This window comes from Castor canadensis, chromosome 2 (genome assembly GCF_047511655.1).
Source record: "Castor canadensis chromosome 2, mCasCan1.hap1v2, whole genome shotgun sequence".
NCBI classification, from domain to species: domain Eukaryota; kingdom Metazoa; phylum Chordata; class Mammalia; order Rodentia; family Castoridae; genus Castor; species Castor canadensis.
In genome coordinates, this window is record NC_133387.1 from 16,729,524 (window position 1) to 16,755,059 (window position 25,536).

A 25,536-nucleotide genomic window follows, 5' to 3' on the forward strand; every position below is an offset into this window, starting at 1 on the left:
CAGTGAATTTACCTAACTTTGTAGGCTAAAAAAGACAAGCTATCCAGAAGGGAGAGAATCATGGAGGACCATGGTTTGAAGTTAGCCTGGGCAAATAATTCAAGAGACCCTATTTTGAAAATACCGAATTCAAAAAAGGGCTGGAGGAGTGGCTCAAGTAGTAGAGTGTCTGCTTAGTAAGTGTGAGACCCTGAGTCCAAACTGCAATGCCATTCAAAAAAAAAAGATGAAACAAGAAATCAACTTAGGTGTGGAGAGCTATCTACAATGTTGTATTTCTGCCTTCGAAAAGATTCATAGAAGTCATACTGACAAAGTTAAGAGCTTGGTGAGTGATGGTTTTATTTAATGTAAATATAAAGCAAATCAGAGATAACTGTGCACTGGTCAGTAGGACATAGCAGAAAATGTTGATTTCTACTACATTTTGCCATCCAACTTCCCAGTCTACCCTTCCATATTTTTACTTCTCCTTCTTGACAGCTTTTGTCTCATGATCCATCACCTTAAATCAATCATTAATAAAACTCTGAACTACAGGATCCTGAAAGACATTCTGTTGTATGTACAAGTGTTCATAATTTCTATTTTTACTGCTGTTACAGTATTTTTAAATGAAAGAAATGACTTCCAGAAACAACCTATAATCCAATAATCCTATGCCTTTTCCTAAATCCAAATTCTCTGACAAATTCAATAGGAGTTGTTAGTATAAATCTTGTATATACTCACATCTGGGAGAGAAGGTAGATTATAAGAACCGCCCACTGGTGAGCTCAAATCAATCATAGATGAACCAAAAGCCTTTCCATCATATCCTGCGGCACTGGTGATGGTGGGACTGGACGGAGTAGAAGATGTGCTGCTGGCGGTTGATGAGGGGCCATGTCCACTGCTGATCTGCCACTAGAGGAGCAAGAAGGGAAGAAAGGCTGTTGATCAATGGGCCTAAAATAGGAAATGTGCCTAGTTACTCTTTCAGACTCAATGTGTAATAGAAGACACATTCTGCTGCTCGATTCAGGAATGAATTCAGTGGAAAGAAATGAGAGGCAATAGGTGTATATGTAACCAGCTTGGAAAAGACATACTAAAAAGGAAATAATAACATACATATAACAACTTAAAGGTAAAGATGGAGGGATGAAAACATAGTTTCTTCTATCCCTTCCTGAAACACCTGACAATAGCAAGCCACAGACCAAGGCTTTCAGGTTTCTTATCCCTCTCTCCTTTTCTGTATATAAACAGAAATTAAGCCTTAGTAAACATCTGAGGAAAGATGTTCATGTTAGAAACTGAGATAAATAAAAAAATAAGATAACGCTGGACTTGAAATCTACAGAGGTGAAGAATGCTGTTTGGTTGCTTTAAAACCTATCCAAAAAAAAACTTGGCTTGATGGAAAGATGAATGGCTAGATAAATGCAAGAGAAAAAAACTGCACAAACATAGTCACTTATATATGGATGACACTGGAGAGTGGTAATGCCTGAGGTATTTTAAATTTAAAAAATCTAATTCAAATGCTTTACTGTAAAAACGACACACAGAAAAGATATGAAGATGGTTGTGAATGTCTTTACACCTCTCCACCTCTCATAACCCATCCTATACACCCCTTCTCCTCTTCTCCCAAGGATAAGCAATTATGGCTGATGGATACCTTTCCAGGCCTTTTCTATGTATATGAGATTAAAACAAGCACACGCACACACACACAGATAATACCTTACCAAAATTCCGTAATATGTTTTTTCCTCATATAGCACACTTAGATTATACAGATTAGTGTGTTTTCTCAATATCTGTAAAGTATTTTAGTTTTATGAGTATACTACAATTTGCTAAATCATCAATTAAAATCAATTTCCCACTGTATTTTCTTCTTGTTCATTCATTTTGGTCAGAAAACACTTAAGAAAAAAATTTTAGATTATCTACACATTAAAATGATTTGATTAAAATGTAAAATTACAGTGCAGTGCCATCTTTATTTTGGTCTGGGCAAAAAAAGTTAAAAATTGGTCCATAAGCTATCAGCTGGAAAAACTGTTGACACAGATCCTTTGAGAAGACAGAGCACTGAGATGGCTTTTAAGATAAAATAAATTCTGGAAAATGTTTTTACTAGAAGACATTAATAATATAAATAATAAAACCATATCAGATTTAATATATAACCTTAAATATTAAACCTTTATCAGGTGTATATGTATTACATATTGACATTTTTGCCATAACTAAGTTTGTTTTCCAAGAAATCTCCTTGAAACACTTTCTTTTTGAGGACTGTAACTTGGATTTGTGAGAATACTTTGTCTTAAGATATGCAGTATACAGCACTGGTGCTCAACTAAACGTTGGATGAACCATACTGTGAAACCTAACATCAAGGACTCACTGATTACACAGGCTTACAAAAGTGGCTTTACTGATTACAAAGCAAGGAGAGACTTTTTCTTACTTTTGTCTCCATAGGTCTGTCCATGATAAAGTTTGTAATTCACAGTTATTAAAAGAAAAAAGCAATCGTTCTCTTGCTCTTCATCATCTATTGCTTAATCGATAAACTCAGTGTGATGTGGAAGTAAGGAGAAACAGAAGCAAAGTGAGTCAAGGAGGAGAGATAATAAATGTATACCTGTTTTATGGCTTGTTGAGCCAAGAAAGCCACCTGTAGGGGATTGGGCTTTATTGCTTGTCGTGAAAGATTCTGGTTCAGTGGATACCTCAGCTGTTGAGGATGAGGAGGAAGAACTGGTCCGTTGGGCTTAGGGTTGTGATTTTGAAAGTTTATCAAACGTGGAGGGGATTGCTAGAAAAGAGGAATTAAGCCACTTCAGTAACAATTACCACTGTAAAGACACATTACATCGTTCATAAAATTTAGAAGAATGGCAGAAACACTGCCACACATGAATCATGTAAGAAAGATTACAAAAAAGGGAATAGGGAGGATGAGCAGATTTTCAGAATTTGTGTAATCCATTTAAAAAAAGTTTTAATGGGCTGGTGGTGTGGCTCAAGTGGTAGAGCACCTGGAGTTCTGGAGTTCAAACCCCAGTATTGCCAAATAAAGTTTTATTGCAAAAGCACCTTGGGGAAGGTATTGGCAACTAGATTTGTAAAATATTTATACTAAGATCAGACCTAGGCTATGTTGAGAAGTAGATAAAGGTATACTAAGTACCTTTCTAGGTTTTTGTGGCTTTTTAAAATTATTTATTTATTTATTACAAAGAACTACCTCTTCAAACTTTCTAAGATAAAGTGATGGCAGAATAATCATTGCTAGCATTTACTGTGCATTATTAAACATCAGATATTACTTTAAGTGCACCATATACATTGCTCATTTAATCTTAACAGCAATCCTATGAGGTAGGGATTATCTTTATACTAAGGAAACTAAGGTACAGCAAATTTAAGTAACTTGCCCAAGGTTAATAAAGACAGTAAGTGATTTGAACAAAATAGTCTGGCTCCAAAGTCTGTACTTTTTTTTTGGTGGCACTGAGGCTTAAACTCACACTTCCTAGAAAGGTGCTGTAACTACTTGAGCCAGTCCTCCAGTCCCCAAGGTCTGTCTGTACTTTAACAAATCATTAATAGTGAAAATAGTTAACATAATAACATTTAAAAGGTAGTGAGTTTTAGATCCTATTGAACCTTGTGAAGTAGGTACTTTTACCTGTAAGAATTTGGAAACTTTAAGATTAGAAAACACAGGTAACTTGAAAAAAGCCATATAGCGAGTAAAATAAAGCATCAAATCTAGCCTGCCCTATCATTACCAAAACATGTTTTGGTGTTTAACTGGCTGTTGCTTAAGATACTGACTACAACTTAGAGGATATGTCTCTCAAAAGAAAATAGGTTTTGTGATGGGCATGGTGGTACACACCTGTAATCCCAGCACTTAGGAGGTTGAGGCAGGAGGATTATGAGTTCAAGGCTAGACTAAGTGACATAGTAAGACCCTGTCTCAAAAAGACCAAAGAAGAAAAACAAAAATTGATTTTGAAAGGAAATCCCCCAAGGATAACATTGGTTGATTACAGGAAGGTTGGATGAAGGAATCAGAGATAAGGCAACAGTGAGGAAGACAAGTGTACTGTGTTTCCTTCAATGCTAGTCCTGGAAGTTGAGACTGAATCCTAGAAAAATAACACCTTTATATGCCAGCCTCCTTGTCAAGATCCAATTCTCTCTACTGTTGGGGATTTACTGCAAAGCAAACATTTCTTTTCAAGATATTCTAAATGTGTATGACCATATTCTCTCCCCATTCACAGTAGGGACAAACAAGGAATCTGTAAGGTTGAAGTAGCAACACCTCATGCTTTGACACTGTGAAGGCAGAAGCAATAAAGCATAGCCTTGCCCTATTTTTTCCTTACATTTATTGAAATTTACACTCCTATTCTTATTAAAAGAAATAGCAAGACTACTGATATTTTGCTTCCCTTCTTCCTTCTTTTGTATATTAGTTGGTGCTGCACTGACCCTCATTCAAAAGTGGCCAGTAGCTACTAATTCAGTGAAAAACTGTTTCTGGACCAACTGAAACTCTTTAGGTAAACGGTAGAGAAAGAAATACTTGTGCAAAATGATACAGAATCTCAAAACTTTATAGAAGTGTAAGTCTGAGGTCATAGCAGTGTTTTGAGATTTTTCTGTAAGTTCTTCAACTTGAAGGATTTCATGTCACAGAAAAACAGAAAATAGTTCATTATAACATAAATAGGGGAAAATTTCTATGTTTGCCAAAGAATAATTTTCTTTAAAGTGAGAAAACACCCAAAACAGTCCTTTAAAGTTGTTATGGGAGTTTTTTACCACTGTAGTCTCACCTTCTCGTAGGCCGATGTTTATACAGTTATTCAACCAAAAAATGACATGTGGTGTGAGAGCAGTGTGTTGTGGCTTGCAAGAAATCAGTGGAACTCATGCCAACTCTGCTGTCAGGAAGCTTGTAGAATGGCAAGGGGTAAGGTGGTATTTCCCCCTTTCCTAAACCCGATAGTTGAGTTCATTTATGAGAAACCTGTAACAGGGGAAGTAACTTGATTTTTTTCCCCTATTTTTAGCAGTCCTGGAGTTTAACTCAGGCCTTGAGTTTGCTCTACCACTTGAGTCATGCACTCAGCCTACAAACTTGGAAGAATATTAGAAACCAGTTATGATCTTTAAAGAAATACCAAGACCAGTGATAATTTGCTTGAATGAAATAATTTTCAAGATGCATAAGGAAATTAAGGATAATAACTGAGGATAGAGAAATAACTGAGAACTCCACCAAACAGACATAATCACAGCAAGGACCACTGCCATGTCTTACATATAAAATACATATGCGACAGTTTCTGCAACAAGTAGATCTGTCCAATGGAGTTCAATAGAGTGCACTGTAAATAAACATAGTTTATCAAGCCTGCACTATTAAGTCATCTGAGTAGCTATTCTGCCTTTGTTATCACCTAGCTCTTTTAACTATGCAGAAGACATGGTTAATCTGAAGAAGAACTCGGAGCTATCATGTAAGTGATTTTTATAAGCAGTCCTTCTAATTTACCTATGTACATGAGCATGTACAGAGTGATCTGCACATTCCCACAGAGCCAGCAGCACAGGGACTCACCTGCCTATCAACAGGCATTTCTTAAAGCATACATGCAATAAACTGGTAACAAACTATGAAGGGAGGGTAGTGTGGTAACGTGAAATTTATAGAAGAGGGCAAGCTAATGAGTGAGAGATGTGCAAGTAGGTATGTGACGGAAAGAAGGTGGAAGAGAGGTGAGAATGTGCAAGGAGGTGCAGAGTCACGGAGAGTAGATATGTAAGGTAAGGACCACAAGATGTGAAAAGTATTTCTCAGTGGGAAAATTAGGTTGAATAGTAAGAAGAAGCTGTACTGGATAGAAATTACCTCACAAATACAAACTATTGCACTAAATCCTACAGACTGAAAATAAGACGAAAAGCAAACTTCTGAGAAAAGCAGGCTCAAGGCTCTGGGGTCACTTCTGTTTGGTGCTATTTCTATAAATAACTTTTCACATGGTATCTATTAACTGCTTCAGTTCCTTACTTCTTGGTGAAAAGGCAATTAGATGAAATGAAGGACTCAACCCTTTTCTGTCTAATAAGCTGGTGGGTAAAAATCATGCCCATCACTTTTATCGAGGGTCAAAGTGACCTACAACATAAACCATGCACTTATGTTTTATAAAATTGCTACAAAAAGTTATGCCATTTAATTGAGCTTTCATAAAGAAGAAAAATATTAATTCATGCAAATGCTTGGCATAGGCACTAGGCAAATATTTTCTCTTCTTTCCACACTTTGCTTCAGAAATATTTGAGTACTCTTTTCAGTTTATTTGTAGTACTTATTCTACCCTTAGTTTTCTTAATAAAATCTCAACTCTGTCAGATGCACTCCTGGTATCTAAAGCACACACTTCTTTTCCCATAAACACTAACCACAGAACTTTTAAGTTACTTGTTATTACGTTCTGTAAAAAACAGGTTGAAACAAAGTTTTAAACAGGTATTCTAATTTTACCCCACATTTCACAGGCATTCTTAATCAAATGATTAGAAAGTAAAAAACTTCAAATACACTGCTCCTCAGTGTGAGGACATAACTAGTGGTAGAATGTGTGCTTTAGCATCTGCAAGGTCCTGGCTTCCATCCCATCACTATTAGAAACAAAACAAAACAAAACTTCATGTCTATATTATCTTTTATTTAAATCTTCGGCAGTACTGGGCTTGATCTCAGGGCTTCATACTTTTAGACAGGTGCTCTACCACTTGAGCCATGACTCCAGTTTCTGCTCATCAATTTTATTGAGGGTCAAAGTGTCCTACAACATAAACCAAGTTCATGTTTTGTAAAATTGCTACAAAAAGTTATGCCATTTAATTGATTTTTTTCATAAAGAACCCACAGCTGGGCATGGTGGTACAAGCCTATAATCCCAGCATTCAGGAGGCAGAGGCAGGTCAGCCTGGACTATATAGCAAGACCTGTCTTAAAACAAAAACCCCTCCACACATTATACATTCCTCTTAGTGCTAGTAAAATACCAGTAAAACCTTTGATTAAGTGGCTTATTTCTTTATTAGACAGAGATAGCTATGTTATTCCAGTTTCCTCTGGTTGTCAAAAGTTCTGAGCTAAGTTTTGTTCCTGTGTGTACTTAAGGAGTCTTAGCCTCGGTCTGCATACTGACTCTTATCAAACATCATTCCATTTCATTTGTATCATCTACTACAATCACTTCAAATCATTTGTAGAAACAGGAAGAATATAAATTAAAGAAAAAAGTAACTGAAAACAGGACTTTATATGAATTAGGCTTTAAATTCTTTACTAAACCTTAATTAATCTAAGTATGTCCACATCTAACTTGAACAGTATTGGTTAAACTAACCAAGTACAGAAACCTTTTAAGTTCAAGAATCGGGTTGAAAATTAACAGACTATATCACATCTAGTAAAGGTAATGATGGGTGGAATATTTTCTAAGAAGGTTGAAAAGGGTAGGATTCTAATGAACCTCATCCCTGCCCTTTTCTATTCCATATTTCATTGTGCCTAGCTCCTAAGATTCAGTGTGGTTTTCTAAGCACTGTGTTTCCATAGAAGATGGGTTCCTAAAGTAATCACCATTGAGAAGCGTTAACAGGAATTACAGCTACACAGCTTTTTCCATCAATCATAAGCATGGGTTATTTGGGAACACAAACACTTATCTCCTATATTTGAAGACAATGAACAGTAGATGAAAATGAAATGTCCCAACTAAATACATCATTAAATAATTTGTAAGCCATGCTTACAAATATGAGGTTTCCTTATTGATAAAACATAAAAAACATAAGGGTTCCTTATTGATAAATTTTTATGAATTCATTTATTTAAATCAAGATGGTGGATGTCTTTATTTTAAGCTGTTGAACACAATTACACTACAATTATCTAAATTAGGACAGGCCTGCTTCCAAATTTACCTGATGAGAGATGGAAGGCTGCTGGATGGGCCCCTGCATTCTAGGGTTTGGTAAACCCACAGGTGCTGGCCTCCGTTGCACCTGTTGCCTCTGAGCCATTACCTGTTGCTGCATATGCTGGAGTCGTAATTGAGCTAGGTTGATCTGTGTCGGAAACTTGGATAACTGGTTTGAAGATAAACCACCTGATGGCTGTGAATTCTGTTCCACAGCAGGATTCTGCTTAGGCATTTGTGGCTGGCTCTCTTTATCTTCGATTACTAAAGAACCTAATTAAAGAGAAAAGAGGGTGGGATAAGGTTCTTTGGTAGTTGGTAAAATACAACATTTTGTGTGGCTATTTCTGCTCAACTTCAATTACCAAGGAACTGTCTGGTCCAGGACCCCTTTGTATTCTTAAAAGTAGAGGACCAAAGAAGTTTTGTCCATGCAGTTTCTATCAAAATTCACCATGAGAAATTTTCAATTAGAATATAAAAAAAATTACTAGCTCATTAAAAAAAAAATAAAGCCAGAGTAACACATTTTAATGAAAAACTATTTAAAATATATAAAGTGAAGAGTGGCACTGTTTTATATATTTTTTGAAACTCTAAATGTCTGACTTAATAGCTGAACTCTCTTTCTGTTCTTGTATTATGTTATATTATTAGGTTAAAATATGTAATGAAAATCTGGTCTTACACAGATATGTAGTTAGAAAAGGGAAGTTGCCTTGAGAACTGCTATTGGTTTTCAAAACCAGCAAACCTGACACTGGTTCTAAAAATAAGCCCACAGAGTATTTCTGATTCCTTAATATTAACAATTTGTAACCTCTCAAGTTTCTTTACAATGAATATGATTTTAGTTCTCTAACATCTTTAGAATTTAAAGATGTTATCACAAATGTCTGTGATAGCTTTATTTCTGCAACAAAAGATTTTGAATGTTTCTGATTAACTGAACATAATGCATTCTAAAAAAAAAAGCATAGTTACCATTCATTAAACACTTCCTATGCATTTCTGGATGTGTCAGGTAGGTATATGTACTGCACATGTATAAAAAGGAATGTTAACTGTTAAAGGATCTAAGGTTTAAAGAGACTGAAAAACTAACCCAAAGGCATCAAGACTAACCAAACATTGATCAAGATGAATATTTTTCTCTAGTACTCTTCTATAAATTGTTTCTCAGAAGCCATGGGTAAGTAAGTTGGGAGAGTCATCTCCTTCTTGGGAGAGTAAATAAAATTACTAAACTGAAAATAATAGCTCTGGTAAGTCCTCCATAAAGGATTTTGCTTAACTTTTTTCTCTTTTTTTTAGAGACAGGGTCTCATTATATAGCTAGAGCTGGTTTCAAATGCACTATGTAGCCCAGACTGGACTGGAATTTGTGATCTTCCTGCCTCAGCTTTCCACATGCTGGGATTACAAGCATGTGCCACCACATATTATTATATCAGTTTCACAAACTCATTTAGCTAAGAGTTCTTATTTTTGTTTTTGCAATACCGATTCATCCAAAACTGTATCTCTTTTACACGCATCCAGTTTTAAATATAAGTTCTTAAATGTACCTATATCTATAAGTTGGTATATTCAAATATTGTAAGGTTTTTAAGTACATGTGTGGATTTGTAACTTGTGGTAGGTCTCAGTTCAGAGGAATGCACAGTAGTAAAGTAGGGTGTGGTAAGGAAGAAAATTACTTACATACATGCTTTTTATTTCTAAAGCAGCTTCTCTGTAGTAAGGTCAGTGAAAGCTGTCTATTATCTAATCAACAGACACGTTTTTATATAGCTATGTGAATACAATTTCTAAAACTGGCCTGCAGGGGTCTCTATCTCCTCTGCTTCACAGTTCCTTCTCTTTCCTTGCGTGGATATAAGTCTATTTCTTCCTTTTCTTGCTCTCTCTCCAGCCATTTTTTTCTCCTTTCCTACCTAGAATCTAGCCTAGAGGACGAGAAAGCAACCATCCTAATGATTCTGAAATAAATCAATGAACCTAGAAATTGGTTTCTGATGAACAAAGAATGTACAGGCAATTCTTAAATTTTCATTTCTGTAGTTTTCCTGTGAGAAATTAAGAAAGGAGGCAAAGAAAATCCTATTTTTTCACTCAGCAAACAGCGTAACAAGAAAGCTAAAGTGATAACTTTCTGCTGAACTGCTTACAAGTATATTTTAGGTCCTAATGTTACTAAATGATAGTCTGTGATAATTCCTTGAGTTCTAGAACTTTTGGGTACTTTTCTGTATTTATATTATACTTCAATTTGGCAAATACACACACACACACACACACACACACACACACACACACACACACACACACACACACACACACACACACACACCCCAACACATACAACCTGACCAGGTAAAAGGAAAACATCTTCCCTAAATAAGATAAACCAACTGAACCATTAGGTACTTGACAAATGCAACTAAATAAAAGAAAGCTAGTACAGTTTGAGAAATAGCATTTTAGTAGAAAACACTTTATCAAAACTCCTAGGCTAGGGACGTGGTTCAATAGTAGGGCACTTGTCTAGCATGAGTGAGGACAGAGGTTAAACCCCCAGTATCAAAGAAAGACCATCTTGGAGTGATTCCAAGATGGCGGCCAGAGGGAGGAAGCAGAAAGCGAGCCTTCTATAGTGAAATCTTGGAGGGACGCTGGAGATACACTTTGCAGGCATAATCACTGAGAAGAGGTGAAACTTTGACCCCTCCACACCTCCAGCCGGCACAGAGAATCTCCACTTCACCTTAAACGGAGAAACCAGGAGGACCCCTGGGCCGCCAGTCGCCGGTGCCCAGATGGCTTGGGAAGACGCGGACCAGGTGAGCTTTGCAGTACCGCGGTAATCCCACAGACAAGCCTGGGCCAGAGCAGCATAGGCCCCTGGACAGACTGACCTCCACCCGGGAAAAAAAGAGAAACTGAGTAATAAGCAGTAAGAACGATAAAGACACCTGGGAAAGAGGGTGGAGCCCCCTAAGCGCTGAAGATTGGGGGAAGGGAATCCTTCCCGGAACTGTAAATAAAGAAGCCAGGCGGGCCAGAGAGGCTCTGGCAGGTGCAGGGCGCGCCCAGCAACCAGGAGCAGGAAAACTTGTAAGAGTGGCCGCAGGGAGGAAAACTCCACAGGAGAGGAGGGAAGACCCACTTCCCACGTGAGCTGTAAACAAACATGGAGGCTGGCAGGAGCAGCAGCACCGCCCAGTAATCAGGAGCAGGAAAGCTTGTGAAAGCGGAGGTGGGAGGAGAACTGCACAGGAGAGGGGGGAAGACCCACCTTCCACATGAACTCTAAATAAACACGCAGGCCTGACAACGTGGATGCAGTGTCACCTTTCCCAGTGCTTGGAAAGGGGAAAGCTTGTAGCAGAGGCTCCTGCACAGGAGAACTCTGAGCAACAAAGCCTGCAGGGCCAGGTGAGTGCTAAGTTCACCCCAGAGATCTGCATAAATAAAGCCTCAAGCAACAGCAGGCTGACAGCAGTGGGCAGGCAAGCCACAGCGGCAGATTCCATTCTCAGAACTGTCTCCAGACTCTTTTTTTTTTTCTTTGTCTCCATACCTTTGATGAGAAAACAACTGAACTACACCTGCAAGCTGAAAAACTTACTGAAACTGTATTGCATTTGAACTTGGGACACCAGGTGGGTTTTTTTTGTTTGTTTGTTTGTTTTTTTGGTGTGTGTGTGTAGTTTTGTTCTACTTTATGCGTCCCCGTTGATGAGACAACTACAGAACAACATCTGAGGCACCATCTCCAGGATTGGAGACTGAGACGGACATTGAAATTATTAAGACTGAAACTTCATTGCATTTGAATTTGGAGGTGTTTTGGTTATTTAAAATTTTCTATTTGGACACCGAAATTATTAAGACTGAAACTTCATTGCATTTGAACTTGGAGGTTTTTTGGTTTTTTGGTTTTTTTAAATTTTCTATTTTTCATTTTATTTTAATACACTTTTATATATAGATTTTACTTTCATTTACTTATTTTTCATTTTTGATTTTCAATCCTCTCTCTGTCTAATGTCTGTTCAACTTGCTGTCAATTAGTACACTAAAGCTCCCTGTTTATACCTTTGAAACTTTCTTGTCTGAAACCTTGTTCTGCTTTCTCCCTCCACTCTGTGTATTTGTTTTTCCCATTTCTTTAACTTCTTGCTTTCCATCTCAGCTCACACTTCCATTCTAAATATTACCATTGTTATTATTACAAGCTAGAAAATACTTAATTGCGCACAGTACAGGGACAGTAACAACACCAAAGACAATGACGGGAAGACAGAAAAAACAGGGAAACCAGTTTCCCCACAGCAAAAAATTAGTACAGGAACCAGAGGGGAATGAAGAAAACAGATACTCAGATCCAGACTCCAACAAAATGAAGATAAACTATACCAAAGGACCCAATGAAGCCCACAAGAATAATTTAAAAGAAGACACATTACAGGTACTCAATGAGAATTTTATAGAGATGATACTGGATAGGGTCAACCAAAATGTACAGGAGACACTCAAGAAATTCCAAGACAACAAAAATAGAGAATTTGAAAAAGCAAAAGAAGAAATAAAGGAAACCATGGAAGCACTGTATAAACACCAAAGTGAAACAGAGAACACTATGAATAAACAGATAAATGAACTCAGGACAAAAATAGACAGCATTAAAGAGGAAACCACCCAGGATATGGAAAACCTCAGAAAAAAGAACGAAACAGAACTGCAACACAAAACGGAAGGCCAATCCAGCAGAATAGAACAAACAGAAGACAGAATCTCAGAACTTGAAGATGAAATGGTAATTAAAGGAAAAACCAAAGAACTATTAATTAAACAACTCAAGACCTGTGAAAAGAAATTGCAAGAACTCACCGACTCCATCAAAAGACCAAACTTGAGAATCATGGGCATCGAAGAAGGAGAAGAGGTGCAAGCGAAGGGAATGTGTAATCTATTTAACAAAATAATAACGGGAAATTTCCCAAATCTAGAGAAAGATATTCCCATACAGATGCAAGAGGCCTCCAGGACACCAAACAGACCAGATCAAAACAGAACTACCCCACGACATATCATCATTAAAACAACAAGTTCAGAAACTAAGGAAAGAATAGTGAAGGCTGTAAGAGAGAACAAAAAAGTAACATAGAAAGGTAAACCCATCAAAATCACAGCAGACTTCTCAACAGAAACATTAAAAGCAAGAAGAGCGTGGGGTGAGATCTTCCGGGCACTGAATGAAAATAACTTCAGCCCTAGGATACTCTACCCAGCAAAACTATCATTCAAAATAGATGGAGCAATAAAAGTCTTCCACGATAAGCAGAAACTAAAACAATATGTGACCACAAAGCCACCACTACAAAGGATTCTTCAAGGGATTCTGCACACAGAAAGTGAAACCCAACTTAACCATGAAAAGACAGGCAGCACCAAACCACAGGAAAAGAAAAAGCAAGACAGTAGAGAGTAACCTCAACTTAGGTACACACAATCAAACCTTCAAACAACTAAGACAACTAAATGACAGGAATCACCACATACCTATCAGTACTAACACTTAATGTTAATGGACTTAATTCACCCATCAAAAGGCACCGCTTGATGAAATGGATTAAAAAGGAAGATTCAACAATTTGTTGCTTACAGGAGACCCATCTCACTGACAGATATAAGCATAGGCTTAGGATGAAAGGCTGGAAGAAGATTTACCAAGCCAATGGCCCCCGAAAACAGGCAGGAGTAGCAATACTTATCTTTGACAAAGTAGACTTCAAACCTACATTGATCAAACGAGATAAAGAAGGACATTCCATACTAATAAAAGGGGAAATAGACCAAAAGGAAATAATAATCATCAACCTGTATGCACCCAATGTCAACACACCGAATTTCATCAAACATACCCTGAAAGACCTAAAAGCATATTAACTCCAAAATAGTGGTTGTGGGAGACTTTAACACCACATTATCCTCAACATATGTCATCCAAACAAAAAATCAATAAAGAAATCCAAGATCTAAATATACATAGATCAATGGACCTACTTGATGTCTACAGAACATTTCATCCAACTTCTACACAATATACATTCTTCTCAGTAGCCCATGGAACCTTCTCCAAAATAGATCATATCCTAGGGCACAAAGCAAGTCTCAGCAAATATAAGAAAATAGAAGTTATACCGTGCATACTATCTGATCACAATGCAGTAAAAGTAGAACTCAACAAAAGTAAAGACAAAAAATATGCAAACAGCTGGAAACTAAATAACTCATTACTTAATGAACAATGGATCATTGATGAAATAAAAGAGGAAATTAAAAAGTTCCTGGAAGTCAATGAAAATGAAAACACAACCTACCGGGACCTATGGGACACAGCTAAGGCAGTCATGAGAGGAAAGTTTATAGCCATGAGTGCATATATTAAAAAGACAGAAAGATCCCAAATCAATGACCTAATGATACAGCTCAAACTCCTAGAAAAACAAGAACAAGCAAATCCCAAAACAAATAGAAGGAGAGAAATAATAAAAATAAGAGCTGAAATCAACGAAATAGAAACCAAAAAAACCATACAAAGAATTAATGAAACAAAAAGTTGGTTCTTTGAAAAACTAAATAGGATCGATAGACCCCCGGCAAACCTGACTAAAATGAGGAGAGAAAAAAACCAAATTAGTAGAATCAGGAATGCAAAAGGGGAGATAACAACAAACACCATGGAAGTCCAGGAAATCATCAGAGACTACTTTGAGAACCTATATTCAAATAAATTTGAAAATCTTAAAGAAATGGACAGATTTCTAGATACATACGATCATCCAAAACTGAAACAAGAGGAAATTAATCACCTGAATAGATCTATAACACAAAATGAAATTGAAGCAGCAATCAAGAGTCTCCCCAAAAAGAAAAGTCCAAGACCTGATGGATTCTCTGCTGAATTCTATCAGACCTTTAAAGAAGAACTGATACTAACCCTAAACTGTTCCACGAAATAGAAAGGGAAGGAAAACTGCCGAACACATTTTATGAAGCCAGTATTACACTTATCCCAAAACCAGGCAAAGACACCTCCAAAAAGGAGAACTATAGCCCAATCTCCTTAATGAACATTGATGCAAAAATCCTCAACAAAATAATGGCAAAGGGAATTCAACAACACATCAAAAAGATTATTCACCACGACCAAGTAGGCTTCATCCCAGGGATGCAGGGGTGGTTCAACATACGAAAATCAATAAACGTAATAAACCACATTAACAGAAGCAAAGACAAAAACCACTTGATCATCTCAATAGATGCAGAAAAAGCCTTTGATAAGATCCAACACCATTTCACGATAAAAGCTCTAAGAAAACTAGGAATAGAAGGAAAGTACCTCAACATTATAAAAGCTATATATGACAAACCTAAGCCAGCATTATACTTAATGGAGAAAAACTGAAACCATTCCCTCTAAAATCAGGAACCAGACAAGGATACCTACTATCTCCACTCCTATTCAACATAGTACTGGAATTCCTAGCCAGAGCAATTAGGCAAGAAGGAATAAAAGGAATACAAATAGGTAAAGAAACTGTCAAAATATCCCTATTTGTAGACGACAGGATCCTATACCTTAAAGATCCAAAAAACTCTACTCAGAAGCTTCTAGACATCATCAATAGCTACAGCAAGGTAGCAGGATATAAAATCAACATAGAAAAATCATTAGCATTTCTATACACTAACAATGACCAAACGGAAAAAGAATGTATGAAAACAATTCCATTTACAATAGCCTCAAAAAAAATCAAATACCTAGGTGTAAACCTAACAAAAGATGTGAAAGACCTCTACAAGGAAAACTATACACTTCTAAAGAAAGAGACTGAGGAAGACTATAGAAAGTGGAGCGATCTCCCATGTTCATGGATTGGTAGAATCAACATAGTAAAAATGTCGATACTCCCAAAAGTAATCTACATGTTTAATGCAATTCCCATCAAAATTCCAATGACATTCATTAAAGAGATCGAAAAATCTACTGTGAAATTTACATGGAAACACATGAAGCCACGAATTGCCAAGGCAATACTCAGTCAAAAGAACAATGCAGGAGGTATCACAATACCTGACTTCAAACTATATTACAAAGCAATATAACAATAAAAACAGCATGCTACTGGCACAAAAACAGACAGGAAGACCAGTGGAACAGAACAGAGGACCCAGATATGAAGCCACAAAACTATAACCAACTTGTCTTTGACAAAGGAGCTAAAAATATACGACAGAGAAATAGCAGCCTCTTCAACAAAAACTGCTGGGAAAACTGGTTAGCAGTCTGCAAAAAACTGAAACTAGATCCCTGTATATCACCCTATACCAAGATTAACTCAAAATGGATCAAGGATCTTAATATCAGACCACAAACTCTAAAGTTGATACAGGAAAGAGTAGGAAATATTCTGGAGTTAGTAGGTATAGGTAAGAACTTTCTCAACGAAACCCCAGCAGCACAGCAACTAAGAGACAGCATAGATAAATGGGACCTCATAAAACTAAAGTTTCTGTTCATCAAAAGAAATGGTCTCTAAACTGAAGAGAACACCCACAGAGTGGGAGAAAATATTTGCCAGCTAAACATCAGACAAAGGACTGATAACCAGAATATATAGGGAACTTAAAAAACTAAATTCTCCCAAAACTAATGCACCAATAAAGAAATGGGCAAGTGAATTAAACAGAACTTTCTCAAAAGAAGAAATTCAAATGGCCAAAAAACACATGAAAAAATGCTCACCATTTCTAGCAATAAAGGAAATGCAAATTAAAACCACACTAAGATTCCACCTCACCCGTTAGAATAGCCATCATTAGCAACACCACGAACAACAGGTGTTGGTGAGGATGCGAGGAAAAAGGAACCCTCTTACACTGCTGGTGGGAATGTAAACTAGTACAACCACTCTGGAAAAAAATTTGGAGGCTACTTCAAAAGCTACACATCGATCTACCATTTGATCCAGCAATACCACTCTTGGGGATATACCCAAAAGACTGTGACACAGGTTACTCCAGAGGCACCTGCACACCCATGTTTATTGCGGCACTATTCAAAATAGCCAAGTTATGGAAACAGCCAAGATGCCCCACCACTGACGAATGGATTAGGAAAATGTGGTATCTATACACAATGGAATTTTATTCAGCCATGAAGAAGAACAAAATGTTATCATTCTCTGGTAAATGGATGGAATTGGAGAACATCTCTCTGAGTGAGGTTAGCCTGGCCCAAAAGACCAAAAATCATATGTTCTCCCTCATATGTGGACATTAGATCAAGGGCAAACACAAAAAGGGGATTGGACTTTGAGCACATGATAAAAGTGAGAGCACACAAGGGAGGGGTGAGGATAGGTAAGACACCTAAAAAACTAGCTAGCATTTGTTGCCCTCAATGCAGAGAAACTAAAGCAGATACCTTAAAGCAACTGAGGCCAATAGGATAAGGGGACCAGGGACTAGAGAAAAGGTGAGATCAAAAAGAATTAACCTAGAAGGTAACACACACACGCACAGGAAATTAATGTGAGTCAATTCCCTGTATAGATATCCTTATCTCAACCAGCAAAAACCCTTGTTCCTTCCTATTACTGCTTATACTCTCTCTACAACAAAATTAGAAATAAGGGCAAAATAGTTTCTGCTGGGTATTGGGGGGGTAGTGGGGAGAGGGAGGGGGCGGAGTGGGTGGTAAGGGAGGGTGTGGGGGCAGGGGGAAGAAATGACCCAAGCCTTGTATGCACAAATGAATAATAATAAAAAAAAAAAGAAATACCATCTTAAACACAAAAAGCCCCATATGAGAAACAGTCAAGAGGCAACCCATTATGATAAATCTAGAAGTAACAATACAAACAGGATTTTATGGGGGGAATAGTCTCTCTTACCTCAATACCCTGTAAGCCCATATAAATATTTAAAAATATGTACATGTGTTTATATTTATGTATATGTGTTACCATATACATATACATTAATGACACACTGGCAAAAGCATGTTTTAAAAAAAAAGAAAATGGAAACACGTAGGAGATGAAGGACAAAAATGTATATAATGGCCTACCTAAGTTGATAATATTTTGGGCCCAGAAACTAGGATCACAGTGAAACTGGATAGTGTTGTTGGTCACTGGGGAAGCATCACATCTTGCACGGAGAAGATGCCGTAACCGGTATGTAATCTAGAAGAAAGCAGAGAGAGTAGTGAACATCAGTATCTTTATCAGGCAAATACTTTTATTATGCTCCCTGTGACTACCTAGAGTCAGTCTCTGGTATATGTAGGCCAACACATAGCAAGCAGTTATATGTAGGTTATAAAAGTGGCCATACAAAGTAATATTCTTTTGAAAATGTCAAATTTCTGAGGCTTCACTCAGCTGTATTTTTGCATGTAAAACTATGACAAAAATCAGGGTTTTCTAAATTAGCAATGAAATGTTGACAAACAAAAAAAATTTAGCATAACTTGCTCTTATTTTTCTTACTCTTTTAAATATGGGTTCAGAATTAGACTTAGGGGTCTAATGAGTTACAGAGAACACAAACTAATCTCTGCTCAGGAAGTGGAAAGAGGCCTGGTAATGGGACGATTCTCCTTGCTGCTCATGATGGCTCCAGCCCTACCACCTCCTTGCAAATAGCCAACTTTAAATCTCATGTCATCCCACACCATCTGTTTCCCTCCATGCTGCCGTTTCCAATCTCCCTTGGTCCTTGAAGATTTCAGTTCGTGGTTTACTATCATCGTCACCTCCAGCATTAATATTGTCATAATACTTGATGATTCTAATACACAACTGGATGATCTTTCTTTATACCTTACTTCCTCTAGTGCCCAATACCAATAATCCTACAAATGCACCAGTTCCTTTAAGCCTTTGTCTTGCAACTTTCCCTTCCTTCCATCCCACCTTACTCTCCTCTCTGCCCCTCAATATACCTTAAATCCCATGCCAATCACCATAATCATTTTCTTACACACATTCCCAACACTTGTTTCACTCACACAACACAATTACATATACTCTCTTCCCTCTCCTGAACCTTTCCCCCAGACAAAACATAACAAAGGAACCTACTCTAAGTATTTCTGCCTGAATACAATTGGATTTGTAAAGCAACTGATCTCATTTCAAACACTTAACCATTTACTTCAGAGGCAGGCCCTTAAGTCTGATTTCCTATTATAAGGTGTTTCTCTGGTTCATTCATTCACTTCCTACTCTCTCTTAAGTGACTGTTTCATACATTCTTTTGTTTTTCAAATTTCCAGCCCCCCCCACAACTTCTCAATCTCAGGTGATGGTTTGCTTACTATCTCATTGAGAAAAAAGGAACAATCAGGATCTTCTTCAAGCTTCCATCACCCATCAGTATGGGCACTCCCTTCTGTTAGAAGGGAAACACTATCTACACCTCTACATAAAACCAGTCCTTCCACTTGTGCACCAAGCCCAACATCTCTTGCCTTCTCAGCAATTTTCATCTTTCTCCTCTAACAACAAATTTCCTTTTTTTTCAGGATCACACCCATCACCATATGAGCATAATTAAACCTCTGCCAGCTAAAAACAAAAACCCATTGACTCCTTTTTGACTATCATCAACTGCTCCATTTTTCAGATCTCTTTAAAACAAAATCTTCAGATTCATTGCTGTATACTGTTCCCCATTCCTCCCCTCCCATTCTTTTCTGAAACCATTATATTCAGGCTTTCCCACAGGTCAGTTTATTCCCATGGAATTGCTTTTTTACTTGGTTTCGAGTTATCTCAGTTTCCCCCTTATTTCACTAGCTTTTCTTTTTTTTTTTGGTGGTACTAGGATTTGAATTGAGGGCTTCATGCTTGTGAGGCAAGTGCTTAATTGCACGAGCTGCACCTCCAGCTTAAACTATCGTATTTGGTGGGTTTTCATTCTTATTCTTCAGGCAGTACTGTGGAATAATCAGTACACCAATGGTTTCTCATCTTACCCAGACTAAACTCATAATAAATTGCAAGGCTTGAGCTAGTTGCCTTTCCATTACTGCTCAGACCTTAACTTGTACTACTCTAACTCATTCACAATTCCAGCCCTGCAGGGCCCCTTGCTATCACCATTATAAAAATACCACCCCCGTCCATGTACTCAGCTAGGAATACTCTCCTTAAACATCTGCAAAATCATCCTATTTAGATAATTTCCCCCACATAACACTGTAATTGATAAAAATGTTCCCACATGTAACCTTTAATTATTATTCTCTAGGGAATTTATATAAGTCTACAAATTCTAATTTTTATTACCACATATTCATTGTAGAAACTAATGGGCTGCATTCATCATACATGCATATAACATACTTTGACCATGCCCAACCCCTAGGATCCTATTAACCCCTGCTCGCCACCCATCCCCTTTATGCTTCTCTAATAGCCCCCCTTCCGTTTTCATGTCCACTTACTCCTTACCTCCTAGATTCCACACAGGAGAGAGAATGTCATACTTATCCTTCTTAGTCTGGCTTATTTCAATTAACATGATCTACAATTATGTCTAATTTCCTATAAATGATAGAATTTTGTTCTTTTTTAAAAAGTCATTCCATTCTGTTTTCTTCCTTCTTTCCTTCCATCCTACCTCCCTCCCTCTCTCCCAGGCATCACAGCTTTGAACTCAGGGCCTCTCCCTTGCTAGGTCGACACTCTACCACTTGAGCCACACTCCCATCCCTTTTTCATTTCAATTATTTTTCAGGTAGGGTCTCACATTTCACTGCAGGCTGTCCTTAGACTTTGATCCTGATCTTTCCCCTCTCTCTGCCTCCCTAGTAGCTGAGATTACGGAATAGCTGGCATGATCTTCTGCTCCTGGGGACATTTTCTTTATCCATTCATCCACCGATGGGCACCTATGCTAACTGATAACTTGACTATTCTGAATAGGGCCACAATAAACATGGGTATGTGAGTATCTCTACTGTTTGCTGCCTTTGATTCCTTCAAGAAAATATCCAGGACTGGTACAGTGGAATCACATGGTAGTTTTATTTTTAGTTTCTTGAGGATCCTCCACACTGATGGCAGTAGTGATTGGGCTAATTTACATTCCCACCTCCAGTGTATAAAGATGCACTCTCCATCATCACCAACATTTGTGGTGATTGTTGTTTTTATTTTTTCCCTTAGTGGTACTGGGGTTTGAATTTAGAACTTGTGCTTACCAGGCAGGCCCTCTACCACTTGAGCCAAGCCTCCAGGCTTTTTATTAACCGAGATGGGAGTCTCATGAACTTTTTTTTTTTTGCCATGGCAGGCCTCAAACTGTGATCCTCCTGATCCATCTTCCAAGTATCTAGCATTACAGGCATGAGCAACCATCCCTGCCCTGATTTTATGACAGCCATTTCATTGAGGTAAGATGGAATCTCAGTTTAGTTTTGATTTGCATTTTTCTGATGGCTAAATATGTTGAAAACTATTCATGTGTTTATTAGCCATATTTACTTCTTGAGAAATGTGTCTCTAGGTCATCTGCCTATTTACTGATTACATTACTTGTTTTACTGTTAACTTTTCGAGTTCTTCGTATCTTCTGGATATTAATCCTCCGTTCAATGAATGGCTGACAAAGATCTTCTATTCTATAGGCTTTGTATTCACCCTGTTGCTTCTTGTGCAGAAGTTTTAGAGTTTGAGCCAGGTACCTATGGCTCATGCCTGTAATCCTAGCTACTTGGGAGGTTGAGATCAGGAAGATTGTGGTTCTAGGCCAACCTGGGCAAACAGCTTACAAAACCCCATCAAAAAATGGACTGGAGGTGTGGTTCAATCCATAGAGCACCTGCTTCGAGTTCAACCCCAAGTCCTACACACACACAAAAAACTTTGTATTTTGATGCAGTAACATTTGTGGATTCTTGCTATTGTTTCCTGCATTATTCAAGTCCTACTCGTGAATTCATAGCCTATGCCTGTATATTTAACTATCTTCCCCTGGTTTTCTCCTAGTAGCTTCAAAGTTTCAGATCTTATATTAAGATCTTTGATCCATTTCGAAGTGATTCTTGTACGGGGTGAGAGGGATCTAATTTAAGTCTTTGACATGTGGACTTCCAGTTTTCCCAGCACATTTGCTATAAGAAAATACATTTTCTCCAATGTATATTTTTGGCATCTTTGTTGAGAATTAGATGGCTATAGTTGTATGGGTTTATTTCTGGGTCCTCTATTCTGTTTCACTGATCTATAGGTATGTTTTTAATCTAGCACCACGTTGTTTTTATTACTATGGCTCTAGTATAATTTGAAGTCACATAGTATAATACCTTCAACATTGCTCTTTTGGCTCATTACTGTTTACCTATTCATGTTCTTTTGTGATTCCATATGAATTTTAGGATTGTTTCCTTCTATTTGGGTGAAGAATGTTATTAGTGTTTTTATGGAGATTGCACTGAATCAAACCTATAAATTACTTTGGTAATATGACCATTTTAACAATACTAATTCTGTTGATCCATAAACATGGGAGATCCTCCCATCTTCAAATGTCTTCTTCAATTTTTTAAAATGTATTTTCATTGTAGAGGTATTTTAGGTTTATTTCTGTTTTTGTTGTTGTTTGATTGTTTTCTGAGTCTCTTGTGAGTGGACTTGTTTTCCTGATTTCTTACTCAAGTTCCTTGTTTTACAAAAACCTACTTAGTTTTGTATGTTGGCTTTGTATCTTGCTATATTGCTGAATTTTTCAAATCTAAGTCTTCTGGTGGAGCCTCTAGAACCTTTTAAGTATGCAATCGTATCATCTGCAAATAGTGATAATTTGACTTTTTTCTTTCTATATGCATTTATTTCATTTTCTTGCCTTATTGCTCTGGTTAAAATTTGAAGAAATGGGAACATTTCTGGTATTATTTCACTGAATATGTTTTCTATGCCAAAAATTTGTAAGCTTGATCTTTTAATCATGTCCCAAAGGCCTCATGTATTCTATTCACAATCTCATTTTTTTCTTTATTACTGTCTGAATGGAATAATTCATCAACCTTGTCTTCAAACCCTCATATTCTTTCTTTTGCTTGACTATGTCTTTTGGTGAGGCTTCCCACTGGGTCTTTTATTTTACTTATTGAACATTTTATTTCCAAGATTTCTGTTTGGATCTTTTTCAAAATCTCTTTCTCTGCTGAATTTCTTGTTCATATCCTGTATTGTCTTCCTTAATTCACTGTTTTTCTATATTCTCTTGGAATCTATTATCTTTTTTTTAATTTTTAAAAACACTTCTAATACGTAAGTTTAATCTCATCAAAGCAAATTGCTTTGCTTCCTTCAAGTTCCATTATCTTTTAAAAATTAATTTTTTTAAATTCATCTAGCATTCATTCATTTTAATATCTTTGGAGTCAGTTTAAAGAGAATTATGAACCGTTGGAGGAATGTGCTGCCTCAATTTTTCATATTTCTTATATTGCTGAGATTTGCATGTTATTTGGGATGCTTCCATTTTTATGCAAGAGCCTTTTAAGGAAGCAGCCTTCTCTTTGCAATGTCTACTGGAATATTAGATTGCTGTGAAATGCAAAATTCCAATTGGATTTCAGAGTATAGTTTCCCTGTTCTTTCTTTGGTGATTAGTGCTTTGGCATGGTGTGTAGTATGTTGGAGCCTGAGGGTCCTGCTTTCTCTGCAGGTGTCACAAAAGTGGGTTCCCTCTAGTAATCAGGAAGTTGTGTTGTACACAGAATAGGTGGGGTACACCTTCTGTTATTACTTCTCTAGTATTCTCAAGGTCTATGGTCTGAAAGAGTATGGGAGGGATTTATGCTGAGCTCCTTTGTAGGGTATGTGCCTATACTCTGTGTTCTGTTTCTCTGTTGTTGCTATAAGAATTAATGTTCAAGAACAGTCTTCAGCAGACCTTCCTAGCCCCTTGCCCAGTCATGCCTACTTGGGACCTAACCCTTGACTATTTCTTTTTAAATCTCTCCTATTTTGAGTTAAAATATTCATCAAATTTTGAGTGGGGCTAAATGGCTGTGGAGCAAGGTGTGCTGTCTCTCAGCTGGGTGAAAGTGTGGCACAGCAACAGAACATTTACTGAAAGTATTCAAAGGAAATCAGCTATCGGTACCACCCAGGAGCTTGTCAGAAATGCCCAGTAAAAGGTTGGGGGTGTGGCTTATGTGGTATAATGCCTGCCTAGCAAGTGCAAAGCCCTGAGTTCAAACCTCAGTACCACCCCCCCCACACCACATAAAAAGTGCACTCTGTCTCACACCAGACAGAAGCAGTAATCACACTTTCAGTTAACAAGGTTCTAAGCTATTGTCAAATCAGCTCACAAATCAGAGCCACCCTTCAAATGGAGTTGAAATACCCAGCATCACATACTGTGTTGACAAGACACAGACATTGAGGTGAGGGAGGTCTGACGTCATGGATTGAATGTTGCTAATACCTATTTACTGGGTAATGTTAGGCATAATACTTAACTCTGTGCCTTTGTTTCATCTTCTGTAAAATGGGGGATTGACCACATCTTATCTATCTGAGAATGATGTAAAATATTATATGGAAAATGTGTCAAATTAGACCCTGGCACACTAGGTAAACAGTAAATGTCTATTATCATTATTTTATTTTTTTATAGATTTTTTTAATTAGTATGTGCATACATTGTTTGGGTTCATTATTTTATTATCATTACTGTTTGTATTAAGTTCAATTTCCATATGAGACGGGGGTGAGAATGTTAGCCTAAAATTGAAGTTATATCTAAATCATGCTTGGTAAAAATATTTTTTAGAACCAGAATATTTTGATCAATGAAAATTAGAAATAGGTTAAAAAAATTAAGTTAAAACAGATTATGTCCATTTCTGATTTCTATTTTGTTTTGAGACAGGGTCTGGCCTCGAACTCCTGAGCTCAAGTGATCTCCCACCTCAGCCTCCCCAGCAGCAGGAACTAGGGATGTACAGCATTGCATGAGGCTCATTTCTGAATTTTAAGCATTCCAATGACTCCATTGTTCCCCTGTACATTTTTACAGAATGCTAAGCATCATACTTTATATCTTACCAGTCGCTTGCTATACAGTAATGCTGTACTGCTGCCACTAGAAACTGCCCATTTAGAGAAATGCATGACATGTTCCAGCTGCTTAGAAAGTCCAGCCACTTCCTGTTGTTGCTGCATAAGTTTCATGCGATGGTCCTTTGCAAGGCTCTGAAAAGAAAAAAATAGTTTCAAAATTAGTCTCTGCATTTACATTCACTTCAATGGTCAGTTTCAAATAACTGAATTAGAAAAAAACACCATCTCTACATGTTCAATTGATAGTAGTTGAAAAAATCTTAAGTGTTTCCCCCTTTAGTACAAAGGATCATGCTCAGTATAATAAAAACCTACATCTCAAACATCTGCCATCCAGCCTCAGTCCA

General features: G+C 37.3%; 1 protein-coding gene across 3 annotated transcripts in view; it reads right to left on the reverse strand.

Annotated features, from left to right (window-relative positions):
- Window positions 1-25,536, reverse strand: part of Trim24 (tripartite motif containing 24) — a 98,964-nt gene that overhangs the window by 14,566 nt on the left and 58,862 nt on the right. For 2 of the 3 annotated variants that reach the window (XR_012444175.1, XM_074062239.1), the window contains exons 7-11: window positions 25,175-25,321; window positions 18,169-18,286; window positions 8,029-8,297; window positions 2,645-2,818; window positions 733-906 (exon numbers count right to left, since the gene is read on the reverse strand). Coding sequence is in view for 2 of the 3 variants with exons in the window: in XM_074062239.1 (XP_073918340.1) it covers window positions 733-906; window positions 2,645-2,818; window positions 8,029-8,297; window positions 18,169-18,286; window positions 25,175-25,321 (882 nt within the window). In the remaining variant the exon portion in view is untranslated. The remainder of the gene's footprint in view (window positions 1-732; window positions 907-2,644; window positions 2,819-8,028; window positions 8,298-18,168; window positions 18,287-25,174; window positions 25,322-25,536) is intronic. The other variant, XM_074062247.1, reaches the window with a different exon arrangement.